This window comes from Scomber japonicus, chromosome 7, assembly GCF_027409825.1.
Source record: "Scomber japonicus isolate fScoJap1 chromosome 7, fScoJap1.pri, whole genome shotgun sequence".
NCBI lineage: Eukaryota > Metazoa > Chordata > Actinopteri > Scombriformes > Scombridae > Scomber > Scomber japonicus.
The window spans coordinates 27,137,206-27,150,121 of NC_070584.1; the positions used below are offsets into that span (position 1 = coordinate 27,137,206).

General features: G+C 39.4%; 1 protein-coding gene across 1 annotated transcript in view; it reads right to left on the reverse strand.

The window, feature by feature from the left end:
* The window catches only part of LOC128361434 (glypican-5-like), a 53,314-nt gene extending 41,656 nt beyond the window's left edge, over positions 1–11,658 (reverse strand). The window contains exons 1-5 of the mRNA XM_053321895.1: positions 11,405–11,658; positions 8,549–8,710; positions 4,289–4,836; positions 2,338–2,520; positions 602–774 (exon numbers count right to left, since the gene is read on the reverse strand). Of these exons, the coding sequence (XP_053177870.1) occupies positions 602–774; positions 2,338–2,520; positions 4,289–4,836; positions 8,549–8,710; positions 11,405–11,582 (1,244 nt within the window). The 5' untranslated portion in view covers positions 11,583–11,658. The remainder of the gene's footprint in view (positions 1–601; positions 775–2,337; positions 2,521–4,288; positions 4,837–8,548; positions 8,711–11,404) is intronic.
* Positions 11,659–12,916: the final 1,258 nt, after the last annotated feature.

A 12,916-nucleotide genomic window follows, 5' to 3' on the forward strand; every position in this document is an offset into this window, starting at 1 on the left:
GCCTTTTTCTTTCACATCACATTTTCCAAAAGTTGGTAAATTAGCTTAAATGTGCTGTATATGGCATAAGTGAGGATTGACCAAGTCAGTATGATGTATTTTTATATTGTTATAAGATATAAGGTATATTTTTGTTATTGTCAGTGGGGCCTATGAAAAAAGCAAAAACGTCTTTCACTTGAATAAGTATGGTTCAACTAGCCAAAACCAAAATTAGTTCACATCCTTAGCCTAATTGTTTCTGGAAAAAACTATCATGTTCATTTTATTGATTAATTATGCTGACCAAAGCAAAAAATAAGGATACATGTGGCCTTCCAACATCAATTTAGAAAGCTTAACTGTGAAGAAGCACAACGTTACTTTGAAAGAAGCACAGGAGCAGCACACTGATGATGTCATAGCTGCGATTGGTTAATCGCAATGTTGGTCCAGGAACACAATGTGGGATGTTGATCCAAGGACATGCCCTCCTTGCCTAAACCACATTTTGCCTATTCAGTCTCTCTGTTCACTGATAATTCACCTACTAAAGCTCAATTCTAACCCTAACTTTCCCTAAATATTTTCAATATACTTTAAACACATGTATGTGTCTCACCTGCGGGATTGTGGCTGCAGGTGTTGATGAACAGTAGGGCGCATTGAGGGTGGTGAAGTCACGGATAACCTCTCTGAGGTTGATGATGTCACAGATGTTGGAACATGCGTGGTGGTGGGATGTATACTCATCATCATGGGACCGGCACCCTGGGGTCCGCACACCTTCTCTACCTGAGGAGGAGACAGCATGGAGGGTTTGCAACCTTTTATTCTGACATACCCTTGCTGTCTAATCAGATGAGGTCAATATACCTTCATAGTAACTACTCGCCATGTTCCAAATGTGCTCATTTCAACTCATGTAAAGTTCCATATTGGTTTGCACTATTAAATGTATGAAGTTGGGTGTTGTATATAACTTAGGGGAACAGAAGCTTCATGTTTAACCCTTCAGCTTTCTCAAATTCCCTGAGTTTTGCAACTGACTCAGGTTGGTGGGAGGTGCTTCCTGTGAAGTCGGCCTTTCATAGCTAGAAATGTATTGGTTGTGGTCACTGATCTGGCAAGTCAAAGATAACTAGATTCTCTGGCTTATTCCTTTTAGATATCCTAATCTGGATCTTCATTTTTATATGCACAGTACTAAATTGAGTAGCAGAAACTACCATACAGTTAAAGTTACATGGTTAAAATAATGAAACTGGATGTGTGTTCTGTACAACCTGCACAGTAAAAACAGTTTCTTTTTGGAGCTGTAAAGCAGTGCTCTTTAGTGCAACAAGGAGGCCAAATTCCTCTCAAAACCACCCAACACAGTGGAGAAAAATGCATGACAGAGGCCAGTAGCTTTAAATTTTCTCCACAATAGTCTTATTTGTTCAAAGGAACTACTGCTGTATCAAAAGGGTGTGTTGTAAGGATCTGCTGTCCCTGAAATGCTGCACACAGCACATACAAACTGTCAAAAGGTCTGATGTTAGCTTTTGGTGGTATGTCTCATGAATAAAAAGCTTGATCAAACATTGAATGAAGTGGTATGTTCTTATTAGTCGCAATTATCAGTGTGATTATGCTTGTGTGTGTTTGTTTACTTCTCAGGAATCTACTCTACTAAGTCCACAGTGTTCTCTCAAAGGTTGGACGGCTACTCTATTTCTTCCTCCAACAGTGTGTGCATGCATGCATGTGTTTGTGTGTCGTCTGTTTGTCCAGAGATTAGCCACAGAAACTTTCTCATCACTCAGAACCAAGCTGCATTCTGGGTATTGGTTGTCCCGCCAACCAGGGCCTTTGTCTGGCGCTGGATCTGTATTCACACTCACATACATACGCATTAACGCACACACACAGACTGAGGGGAACCCCAGATTCTCTGAAGAATGAGTCTGTTTTTAGACCATCTAGGTACAAGGCTTTTGTGAGGAGATCCAACTGCCAAACTGAAAGAAACCCACGGCCTTCCTCAGTCTGTGTCCAAAATTCAAATGACTTTATTATTGGGGTATATGAGTAAGGATAGTTAAACAATCTGTTACTGATCCTGATTTAGTTTTGAACAGTGGTGGATTCATTCAATTCAATAGTTAAACAGTTTTCATAATGTGTAGAGGACTGGCATCAAATCCAAAAATGCTAACTTTCATTTCTGTATCTGTGAGTGTGTAACAAACAACTTTTAATAGACTTTCTCCTCAATAATACAATGCATTCATGTAAAACTTATATCATCTCTTCACACATCTATGTAGTCTATAGTTCCATCCTCCCCTCCATTCTTTCATCCCCCCTGCTTACTGTGGCAGTGATGCGTGGCCCATGCAGCTGAGCGTGCAGTATAGCGTCATTCACATGGTTTCGGACCGCCAACAGAGCGAGCTCCATGCTGTTGTGGTTGCTGCTGGTTGCTAAAGTAGCAGCTAACCGTTGAAGCAATACCACCAAACTCCCCCAAGGGGCGCCAAGTTCTGACACACCCACCTAAAAACAAAGAATGGAGAGAAAAAATGAGAGATGGATTCAAGGATTGGAGGGAGAGATTGATGATGTAAGCAAAAAGGACTGCTTGTTTTCATGTTTTGAAAAACTTCCAATAAGACTGGAAGTTGGTGGTGCTAAAAATGTACATTTTGAAATCAAAGACTGCATTAAAATTATGAGTGTGTCATTTTAACCCTTTTCTTTCATGTAATGTCCAAAAGTTGGTAAATTAGCTCAAATGTGCTGTATATGGCATAACTAAGCATCAATCTATCAGTGAAAGAGTGATTATGACACCTTACTTTCCTTAAAAAGACATATCAATAGGTGGATGGAAAAGAGACACAATGAAACAATTGGCATCATTTATCACATGACAGCGGTGTGACATTCCTTTAAATGAGATGGATTTCCCATTTCCCATGAACCTAGTTGCTTCCTGTTACAGAGAAGCTGCTCCTTCTTGTCCTCCTGGTTCTCCTTAACTTTGCTGTACGTATTTTTCTTTTCTCCTTTGCTTTACTGACGAAGATAAACATGTTGGGAGTTGTTTTTCAGCTGCACTTTCACACTTTCTTCACTTCCAAGAAACTCTCAAGCAGGATGAGCAGTGGCATTTTTTTCCAGTTTTGTGCTGTAAAGGAGTCTCTCTGTTGTGGGTGCCGTTAAAGCTGTCCAGCAAATTTCGAAGCCGCCCAGTAAAATGCAGTGAAGACACTGCCAATTCTCTTGGCATTTCTCATGTTAGTCGTTGGCCGCAAAATTAATGTGGAAATAATTTAGTGGAGTTAAAATGCTATGAATGACTGATTCAGCAGTGTAAGCAATGGAAACATTACAACAAATCTGTTACTTGCTTCTCCCCAGACAGAGGGAGACAAATAATCTGTAGCCTGTGATGAATCCGAAATAATGTCTGCTACAATACACACACAAACACAAACACACACACACACACAACCACACACACACACAAAACTCTCACTACACAAAACATGCACACATACAATGTGAAAAGCCGTTCATTAGATTAGCTTTTACAAATAATTTATAAGAGCAAAACACACATATTCCAATGATATCTCTGAACATATTTACTTTTAAAGTGACAGGAGGTTTAAGTGCAAAATGTATTTAAGGTGTCTTTAGTTTGACATTTTGGGAGAATGCTTATTTGCCTCCTTCCCAAAAGGGAAGATCAATACCATTATCATGCCTGCTGCTTAACTATTAAGCTGAAGTCAACTCAGAGAGAAAGCAAAGGAAACAGCTAGCAGGACTCCCTTTATCCATGTGCAAGCACCTCTAATTAACACACTGTATCTTGTTTAATAATAATAATAATAATAATAGTAATATTTTTTTAAGTTTTTTGGTAATTTTTTGGTTTGTAACAGCCAAGAAATAGATAGAGCAAAATCCAAGTGTTTGTATGCAGATGAAACAAATGAGATACAATATTTAAATCTTAAAATTTTAAAGGTGCTATTAGGTGAATTTGTAACTTTGGACAGAACCAGGCCCCTGCTTCCACTATTCATACTAATATAAGATAATTGCCTCTTGCCTTTGGCGTTATACATACGGGCATGAGAGTGGTATTGATCTGCTCCTCTTGGTCTTGATAGGAAAGCAAACACTTTAACTATTCCTTTGTGTACAGTTTTCACACTTACTTGCCAGGCATCATCTAATAACAAGAAAACAGAATCCAATACTGTTGTTTATCAGAATCAGAAAAAAAAAGATACACATGACCAAGACTTACCAGACATCCTCTCATAATGTTAACACACAGTCCGGTACAGGGCCGTATCAGCGTCAGCCCTCTACAGTGGGAACAGTACTGCATCCTCACTAACCCCCGCCCACACTCTCTGGATAACGAAGCCTTCTCTGTCGCATTCACCACCTCTCCAGCCAGTTTGAGCAGTCGGCTCAACGCTCGGCCTGCCCCAAGTGCACGGGACAGGCTGCTGACCAGGAGGCGAGGATGGGGTCCGAACGGACTGACATCCTGCCGCGTCATCCGCAAGCAGTCGTCGTGATTGCTGGAGGGGGAGGAATAGGACTGAGGCGAGGCGTGGCCGATCCCGGGGTTGAGAAGACGGCGGTAAACCAACGGGAAGAGATCATTGTAGAAACGACGTACAGTGTTGTCCAATGAGGAATTAGAGTCTCCAGAAAGATGGTATTTGATGTCGCTGAACAGCTGAAGCACAAGGGGGCGACACTCTGATGCCAGACTTGAGTAGGCGTTGTCAAACAGGGTGCTGGTCAGATTAGATGTAAAGGACAGAAGCGACTCAAACGTCTCTGCAGAGAGAGAAAAGACAGATATTCTTAGTTATTGTACCATGTAAAATAGTGTTAGACACCCATAATAACTAACTAAACTGCATATTAAGGAAATTAACGACACCACTGAGTGTATGCTTGGCTAATCCAAATTCATCCAGATGGAAAACTGGCACCTTGTATACTGAATTTTAGTTTTGATGTTCCTTGTCTGAATGATACTTAGTACATAGAAGAATTTACAGCCTTGCAGTTCTGTGAGGCTGTACTTTGGTGCATTGGTGCTTGGAGCAAAAAGCTAACGTCAGGGTGCTAACAATAAGGCTAACATGCTGATGTTTAGCAGGTATAATGTTTTACCATATTCACCATCTCTGTTAAGTTTGATAGAATGCAATTCAAGCATTAGTGTTAACTAAGTCACCTCTCCACATCCTATCAGTATGGTCACTGGAAGAAGTCTACCATCAGACTGTTCACAAAGTTGTAGCTCAGGCAATGATCTCTCTCTATGTATCCTCCCAATACACAAATAAGTCTCAGTACCAAATCACAGAAAGAGAGTGCGAGAGAGATGCAAGAAGAGAGTGGGCGAGCATAAAAACTTAATAGAAACCAAAAACGTTATTTCCTCTGTATTTCCTTGTGGTTACTAAAAAATAGAGACAGACTCTCAGACATCAGTATATTGTTGTTGGAGGCACGACAAATGGCAAATGTTCAAACGCCCAGTACTGGTCCGCAGCCCAAGAAAGGAACCTTTGACATGTGTTAAATATACTGTATGAAGCAAACATATATAGTCTCTCTGAAATTGAATAAACTTTGCATGCAGCTAATATACAGTGTATTATGTATCCCATTAACACTATATCTTTATTTTTTCAATTTGGAACAGGAGTATAACTGACACACTTAGGCTACTGTATGTCATACCCCATACATCTGTGTATATATTAGTTTTCCGTGTTACGTGTGTCTCACTAACCTTGAGCTGACTTTATCCTGCTGCATATGAGCCAAAATAGCTCACAACTTAATTCATCCTGCAGCTCGTTTTCACTACCCTGTTATCTATAGTCAGGTGATAATGAGAGGCCCAATCTCTTGATCCACTGTGTTTCCTATGTCCTGCATGGTCTAATAAAGTGGACTGAACCATCCCCTAAGCAGAGATTGGTGGTGGTGTGTGTATATGTGTGTGTGTGTGTGTGTGTGTGTGTGTGTGTGTGTGTGTGCGTGTGTGTGTGTGTCTATGTTTGAAACTTGCCAACTATAAAGGGTGATGTCAATCTGGTGGCATCCTGACACACGCACCGACAACTGGGTGTAATGGAGAGAGAAACCTATTTATCTGTGACTTTCACCAAGTCACTCTGTCATTCAACGTACATGTTTGTGTGTGTATATGTGTGTCCTAATAGCTTTGTACTTCACTATCACAGCTGCGGCCACCTGACTCTCCAGATGACAGCAATTTATCAAGCAACTTATTAAATAACTAATAAACAAATGCAATTACATAAGCAAGATGTTATGGGTCTAGAAAAGCATGCACATGTCTCTTATGTAAGATAGACAGGGGGAGTTTACACTGCAGCAACATGGGTTTTTGTTTTATTACAGTACATTCATACCCATTTTAACCTGATGTGATACAATGCAGCAAAAAAAAAACCTGTCAGCAGTGAGAATGTCTCACTTTTATGTGTTTGCATACCCATGTCCTGGCAATAGCCACTCAAATACAAACAGCATCGAGTGACACGGTAAAGACTACTCTGGGGTCATGTGATTATCTCTTCAGCCTCTGTGATTGGATGACAGCTGCGGCGTGGAAGAGAGGGCACAGGGGTCTTTTACAGTGCCAGTAGAAACACACGCAAGCTTACAGAGACACACACACACACACCAAAGTAATCCACAGGGTGTAAATAGAGCCTGACTACAACCGCTCTGGGCATGTCTCAGTTTCTCTAGTGGGTTATAATCAGTGTGCTTAGGAGAGGGGGTCCTTTGCGATTCAGCTCAGCTGTTGAAGAACACCAGGGTCATTCAAAATTCATTGAATTATTTAATAAATGAAGAAATTCTGATGTTTAAAGCTGTATTAATGAGTTATTTTTGCCTTTTAAGTGCAAAATAATTCCACAACTAGCTCACAGAAAACCTGACATATTATATCACCTTAAAGTTGTCATAGCTAATTGTGTAAATTAATTAACATTAACTTGTGTTTCTGGCCACCTGATGAATGCAAGTCAAATATTCTCTTTACTGAGCTCTGTTTTGGTTTCTATGAAGAAATATAGAACTATAACAACAGGCTACAAGAGTGACCCATTTCATACTGCACATAGTCATTTTATTCATTGCTAGCATAAAGCACTGATCTGTGGAGCTTCAACCTGAATACAATTTAAGTAAATACAGGACAATTTAAACTTTTCTCTTCTTGCTCGCTGTAGTTTTGTCATTGTTCAGCCCTCTTTTGTGTATGGGCGTTTTCCATTAATTTTACCCATGGATGGTTTAGCTGTCCGTGGGGCATAAATAGCAGCTGAAACTGAGCCTGAGTGCATTCAGATGTAGAGCAAGAGATAGAGAGACAGAAAAAAAGGAAAACAGAGAGGTACATGTTTGCCATGTCTGTCTGCTGGGTTTCATCAACCCTACCCCTCTCATAGTGTGTGCACTACACACACACACACACACACACACACACACACACACACACACACACACACACACACACACACACGCATGCACACAATCTGTATCTCACACACACACATGCTCACACAGACTGGTGAATAGCGTTGAGAGACAAGTGGACAAGCAGAGTATTCTTCCTCCTATTCAAAGCAGGCCGTTAGAGACCGGCTGTTGCCCCCAGCAACAACACTTTGCTGCGGATATGCACTGAATGTAAACATTCTCCATCCCTCGCTCTCTCATTGGTCAAGAACAAAACCTGATTATCGCAGCGACAGAGACAGACAGACGGAGAAAGAGAGCAGAGAGTTGTAACAAAGTTTTCCGCTGCTCCCTCTGAGAGTTTGCTCTCTCAAAGACTCAATCGAACATCAGTTGTTTGTTTGGCTAGCCACTGTGGCGCCTCACAAAATAAACTGGCCTCACACCACCACCCTGACACAAACTAGCTATTTCATGATGATCACACAAAGTAAGAATGACAGGGGGGGCTACCAGCACTTGACAGAACTGTTAAAACATCAAAATCACCAGTGCCATTGAAGTCACATTTAGTCAATTATAATAAAACCAGGAAAACAATGATTGACAGTACAAATGAAACAGAGTTCAAATCAGGACAACAAATGAAGATTATTTTCATCATCAATTGACTTATTTATAATTTTTCCAACAATTTTGCAAAATGTCAAAAAAATGTTAATGTGTCATTTACAATGAAATGACAGAGAGGAACAACTACAAAATATTATATTTCTTTATATTTATAAACTGAAACTGAAGAATTTGGGGCAGTTTTACTTAAAAAAGACTGCTTTATTCATAAGGGATTAAGGATTTCAGCACTAGTTCAAATAGGAAATCAATATGTGCTCTCTATCCATCTAAATTCAACAGGATACTTTTTTATTTTGTAAGCATGCAAAGTGTTGTTATTTTCAATTCTCCAATATGCTTTTTCCATTTACTGTTTTCCTAACACCTTTTTTCTACCCCTCTAATGTTTCTACCTCACCTTGGTAGGCCCTGGTGTGTCCAGTGATCAGATACTTGAGCTCGAAGCTGTAGGACCGCATCTTCTGCTGTGTCTCACTCCGAACAGCTGCCATGTAACTGTCCTCCATCTTACTGGTGCAGCAGCTGGGCCCAGGGTGGACACACACTCGGAGAGATTCATCTGAGAGACGGAGGACATGGACGTGTTAGTGGAGGATGTTAGGTCCACTAATATTTGCAGGTTAAATCTTACCCAAAACAGAATAGTGTTTTTTTTGTAAAGCTTTACTCCAGAGCTGCAATAATTAGTTGATTAACTGACAAGTTGATTCACAGAAAATTAATCACACATCTATTTTGATAATTGATTCATTAGTTTAAAGTCATTTTTAGGAGTTGTGAGTCTTTTTTAAGAAGACTCTGCCTCCAGCTTCTGAAATGTAAATATATTCTGGTTTCTTTAGTCTTCCGTGATGGTAGATTTAATATCTTTGACTGGTGGTCTGGACAAAACTAAACCTTTGAGGATGTCACATTGAGCTGTAGGAAACACCGACCCACATGTTTCACCATTTTAAAGACTAGATTTATTAATCAGGAAAATAATCAACTGATAGTAAATAATAATAATAATAATAATTGTTAGTAATTGGATTTTTCAGGCTGACTCTCCTGTTCAAAATGTTCCTCACAATTAATAGATAAACTGACATATTGATATTTTTTTTATATGATGAATATATTCTCAAAATAAAGAATTCCACCATTAAATTTTTTTTTTCACTTTGGGCACATCAATGGGCAATAACAGTCGTACAGATTTGATCCTAAAGGTTGTCCTAAGCTTAAACAAAATCCTTTTCTGTCATGTTATTACTAACAAACTGACAAGAATCCATAAGCATTTCGTGCACTCGGTTTTATGACTCCACAAAAATAATTCTAAAATGAGCCTGTTGGGACTCGACATGATGACAGGCAGAGTGGGCGACACTTCACCACTCACACCAAAGTGTATGTGTGTGTGTGCAGCAGTCTGACTTTGGTAGACTGCTGTAAGCCAAGCTGTCAAGCAGCTGACTGAGATCAAGGGAGAGAGAGGGATAGGAGGAATGGACCGGTCACCTATGTCTGACCTGACACACACACACAGGGAGGGAGGGAGAGAGGGAGAGAGGGAGAGAGAGAGGGAGAGAGAGAGAGAGAGAGAGAGAGAGAGAGAGAGAGAGAGAGAGAGAGAGAGAGAGAGAGAGAGAGAGAGAAAGGCCAATCAAAGCTGGGCTATTCATATTAGTGCTGGCTGACAATGGGATACATAGCAGAGATGGTTACTATTTATTGATAATGGTATGTTGCATTCCTCGTTTGCAATTAGGACAGCAGGTTGTTTGGCAGCTGCACAGCCAAGCTAGGAAACAACTCCTCCACAACTAACTCAGTCAGCATGATTCAGCAGCATGTGTGACCTCTTTTTTAGTTTCAAAAATATTCATTAAACTAGTGTGTCAAAAAGAAAAGTCCACTTATAGGAAATGTTCCCAATGTTAAGCAGCTCAGCGTTCAGTTTTAATGGAATAAGCTCCACTATTACCAAGTGATGTATGAATGAAGAGGTGGATGTATAGCATATGGAGGAAGATTGAGGCACTCATCTCTGTTCCAGGATAAAAAAAGTGCCTGAGAAGTTTATTTAAGTGGACCTTGTGTTAAAAAGTTTCCATTTTCAAAATAAATAATGACATTTTACAACATTTCCAGAGCAACCACCTCATTTTCACAGTTTGACAATGAGAAGCAAACACTATTAACAAAGCCAGGCAGTGGTGCGTTGTCTGAAGGGAGAGTTTCAGTCAAGAAAAAAAGCAGCCAATTAACTATTGTGCAGTCTGTTTAAAATGACACCTTTCGCAAGCTAATTCATCCCAGACTATGCCAACTGACTGAATGCCAACGCAAAAGTCTCTGTTGTGCAGCGGTGTTGAATAAAGACAATTACCATAATAATTAAAGAAAATGCTAAAGCCACTATAGTTTCTTTCTAACAATTAATAACACCACAAGTACATGACACAGTATCAAATAACATTAATACACAGTTCCTTATGTTTTATTTGGAAAGCTGCAAAATTACATTTAAGTTTTACCAACCACAAACAAACTCCCCTGTAGGAAAAATATAGTTATCCAAGTGATATCTATTGATATCTGGCAGCCTACTGATTAGCCAACATGACTAAAATCTGATTCTTATGTATTTTACAAACTGATTTATAATCTCTCTATCATCTTCCACACTGCTCAGAGAAATCTACAGTGATTGCTAACTAGATGAATCCTGAGGCTCACCTTTCTATGTTTTCTTTTTGAGTGCAATTTCATTAAACAATTCAACACTGGTCAGACATATAAAATCAAGAGAACATTTATCTTTGGAAAACAGCATCTTTAACTGTGCTTTCAAGAGATCAATATCAGTATTTCAGACTATTTAAGTTCATTTTCAATGGAAATAGCCTCTAAGAGAAGTGTAGGCTACCCAACACAATGGTAATTCCCTGTATTTGAAATTTGGCATTTCTAAAACTAAGAGTCTAAAGCATGTGTGTGTGTTACAAGTCTCAGCGATGTGACAAAATATCATAAATCCTGTTAGGAAGAGAGATATTAACTTGAGATATGTTTTTTTCCAGTGCTATTTTAGTAATTTCTGGAGTTTTCTATGGTAAGTTTTCAATCATTTCATTATATATTTTAACTATATAGACCTTCATGGTATAAGGTTAGCAGTATATTTTATTATTCATGTTTTACCCTTGTGGAATTCATATACCACAATATTCATATTCCTTTGATATTTCAAAGGGGGCTCACTGACCTGTTCCCGGTCTGTCTGGCACCAGCTCCACCGGGCCTATTTGGCGCATCATGTAGGCTGTCTTCACCTCATGACAGCTGTCTGCATCGGCTGATCTACAACCAGCCTCCGGTACAAAAACTAAATATAACGAAATCACCCAAAACAAGTCCGCGTTTGGAAAGATAGCACGGAACATCGCAACATCTCAGTCAGAAAGAAGAAGAGGCACATGCAGAGAGAGAGAGAGAGAGAGAGAGAGAGAGAGAGAGAGAGAGAGACTGGATGGTTAATATGAATTCCAAAAAGTCCCACGGTGCACTCTGATGGAAAACTTCATCTGTAGCCGGAGACTGCCTGGAGCCCACTGACAGGCTCAGAGCCCTCCCTCTGTGTCTCTGACTCTCCCTCACTGCAGCTCAATTACTTAATTGACATGTGCATTCATAAAAATCAACTTACTATCGTATTTGAAAGCATGAAGGCCACTATAGACTATAGACTACTTTATAATTAGGCCTACATTTAAAAAAAGCTAACAAAAAAAAGAAGAATAAAAAAGAGCTGTGTCGCTTCGTAACAGATTGCTCGCTTAACTTAATTATTTAAACGCTTCATGTTCTTTATTTTCTTTTCTTTCTTTTTCTTTTCTGCAAATAAAACCTATTCAACTTGAATGATTGCTGTGAAGTCAGTGGAAAACACTATTTAACAGTTGAACATGGGCGCCACCTGCTAACCAAGGGTCACAGTAGAGTCATTTAACCTAATATCAATAATTAATATTCATAGAAATTACAGACTTCTGTCATAGTGATATATGCTTGAACAATTAGTTTAGATCCACCATCAATATGATATGACCTGTTGACCAATTTCCATTAGCTAGGTAACCCAGTGTAGCTGTGACATCCTGAGGACAACCTAAAAAAGGACTGCATTGTTTAATAGGCTACTTAGTCGTGACAACATTAACTACAGAAAGAAAGGGAGAGAACAAGAAAACGGTGAATATGTAACTCCCAAAACGCCTGATTGTAAAATAACATTTAAACAAGAAAATTGCCCCGTGTGAGACTCGAACTTACCACCTTGAAGTTATGAGACTCCACCTGTGGTTTCATCAGTGTGCAACATTTAAGCTAATAGTTAGCTTAATTCTGTGCTTCCCAGTCTGTGGTCCGCGGCCCACTGGTGGGCTTTGGATTTATTTTAGGTGGGCCTCAGACTGGTCTATAATTATTATTCCACGTGGCAATAAACTAAATTAAGATATATCAAAATATGTCTAAATAAATATTGTGTTAAAACTTGATCTGCTATTGTATTATATGATGTGATATGGTCTCTATAGTGTAGCTATGCCTCCTGGGGTAACACAAAATCAGTCATTTTTATTAGCAGTGTCAAGTTATGTCATCTTCGACCACAACTTTGCCCAAACTTGAAAAACTGCTTTGTTCACCGCAGGGATGCAAGGGACAACTCAACTCCATTCCATAGTTTTATTTTTTTATTTTCCTTGAAGATGGG